The sequence below is a fragment of the Lucilia cuprina genome, chromosome 5, assembly GCF_022045245.1.
Source record: "Lucilia cuprina isolate Lc7/37 chromosome 5, ASM2204524v1, whole genome shotgun sequence".
NCBI lineage: Eukaryota > Metazoa > Arthropoda > Insecta > Diptera > Calliphoridae > Lucilia > Lucilia cuprina.
Genome location: NC_060953.1, coordinates 8,553,455 through 8,555,929, shown reverse-complemented (window position 1 = coordinate 8,555,929; position 2,475 = coordinate 8,553,455). Strand labels below are relative to the sequence as shown.

The 2,475-nt window shown below is 29.1% G+C and overlaps 1 protein-coding gene across 1 annotated transcript in view; it reads left to right on the top strand.

Moving 5' to 3' along the window:
- LOC111687197 overlaps positions 1 to 2,475 on the top strand; it is a 91,955-nt gene that overhangs the window by 3,760 nt on the left and 85,720 nt on the right. The window contains exon 2 of the mRNA XM_046951448.1: positions 1,092 to 1,130. Within this exon, the coding sequence (XP_046807404.1) occupies positions 1,092 to 1,130 (39 nt within the window). The remainder of the gene's footprint in view (positions 1 to 1,091; positions 1,131 to 2,475) is intronic.

The window sequence follows — 2,475 nt, the reverse complement described above, 5'->3', positions numbered from 1 at the left end:
AGAACTAGAACAGAACTAGAACAGAACTAGAACAGAACTAGAACAGAACTAGAACAGAACTAGAACAGAACTAGAACAGAACTAGAACGGAACTAGAACAGAACTAAACAGAACTAGAACTGAACTAAAACTGACTTAGAACTGAACTAAAACTGAACTAGATCTAAACTAGAAATGTCTGTTTCTATTATTAAGGTATCAATTAATAATTACTCCCTCAGGTCCTTTTTAAGAAAATCTCTATCTAAACAACTTTTACGCAAGAATTTAAATGATTTTGCACAAACTTACGTACTTATCTTTTAAATTGCTTTTACTGGCAATAATTTTCATTAATGTTCCGTGAAATATTTAATATTTAGCACAAAATTGTCTTCTAAGTAAAACATATTTTTTTGTATCCCTTTCCCTTCCCCTTTGTTCGCATTAAATATTTCTCACACCTTATCAGCCATTATGAATGGGTAATTATTATTTTGGGGATAAAGTTTACTAAATCCAATAAATACACCATTTAATGTGTTAATGTTGTTTGTAAGATTGTGTATCCAAAGAATTCTTTAGTCAAACTTCTGCTAAAAATATATATTCAAAGTGTTGTTGGTTTCTAAATGTTCTTCTCTAGTTTTGCTTCAAGGTGATTTTAATTACATGAAATTAATTTGGATTAATGTATGACATATGAAAACAGCTTTAGCATCAAATAAATTATTATGCCACATTTACAGAAAGACAGACAGACTCACAAACAGTCGGAGAAAACTCAAGTATGTAGACACTTTAAGTTATGAAGGACCAATGGAGATATTTAAATGAAAAAAAAATTAATGAAAAAAAAAAACAAATAAAGCCTTTAAACATGACAGAGATAAATTGCTAAAATAGTAATGATACATGTGAGAACAGTAATGGTGGAATATAGAAATTGCTTTATATTGAAGTCCTTTGAATTGTAAATTTATAGCTTAAAGTTGATGTGCTAAAAAAAAAATTAATAATTTTATTCTTTAATAAAAAAAATGCTTATTAAATTTATTAAGCTTTTAAATTCTTTAATATTAATTTCTATATATTTTTATTTTTATTTTTAGGTATTAAGGATCCAAATCTGGAAAGACACTCAAACAAAGGTTTGTTTATGTTTCATAATCTACTCAATTTATATCTTTGGTTTAGTTATGAACAAAATCTTCTTACAATCCTTTTAATAATAAAATAAATACTATAAATATGTTTATAGTATCCGGGGGCTGAAGCTCTATCATATAGAAGTTTCAGTAGCAACAGTAACATTAAATCCAAAAAGGAATATTTAGTTTTATTAAAAAAAATTATATAATGAAATTTTAATATGAAACTCGTAAATTTATTAAAAAGCCACTTAAACCACTTTTAACACAAAATAAAATACATACATTTACAAAACACACACAGGCACACACACTCGCCTGCATACATATAAACCACTTTTATTTATATTTAAAAGGATACAAAAAAGAATACATACACATACATACAAGTCAAGTTGTTGCTTTTTGATGTTGTGTTATTGTGGCAACAACAACGTTACCAACCATTAAAAGTGAGAAACAACTAGAACAAACAGGCATATTAGACAACCCAACCAAAGGAAAAGAAAAGCAAAACAAAAAAATGAATGTGTAAAATACTAAAAAACAAAATTAGAAAAGCAAATATCAGCCATAAAGGAGTCAAAAAATTATTACACAAAAACCAACAAACACATACAATCATATTTGTATACCAATATAAAACACTTTAAAATACATGCCACATACTAACACTGCTACAAATGCAAATCGTAGTTAGAGAGTTGATGTGTGCTAAATGAATATGGAGCCGGGAAGGCAATGCTTCCAACAAATTGCACAGCTCAGTTGTAGTTCAGTTGTAGTTAAGTTGTAGTTAAGTTGTAGTTAAGTTGTAGTTCAGTTGTAGTTCAGTTCTAGTTCAGTTCTAGTTCAGTTCTAGTTCAGTTCTAGTTTAGTTATAGTTCAGTTCTAATTTAGTTCTAATTCAATTTTAGATCAGTTCAAGATAAGTTCTAATACAGTTCTAGTTCAGTTCTAGTTCAGTTCTAGTTCAGTTCTAGTTCAGTTCTAGTTCAGTTCTAGTTCAGTTCTAGTTCAGTTCTTGTTCAGTTCTAGTTCAGTTCTAGTTCAGTTGTAGTTCAGTTGTAGTTCAGTTCCAGTTCAGTTCTAGTTCAGTTCTAGATCAGTTCTAGTACAGTACTAGTTCAGTTCTAGTTCAGTTCTTGTTCAGTTGTAGTTCAGTTGTAGTTCAGTTGTAGTTCAGTTGTAGTTCAGTTGTAGTTCAGTTGTAGTTCAGTTGTAGTTCAGTTGTAGCTCAGTTGTAGTTCAGTTGTAGTTCAGTTCTAGTTCAGTTCTAGTTCAGTTCTAGTTCAGTTCTAGTTCAGTTCTAGTTCAGTTCTAGTTCAGTTCTAGTTCAGTTCTA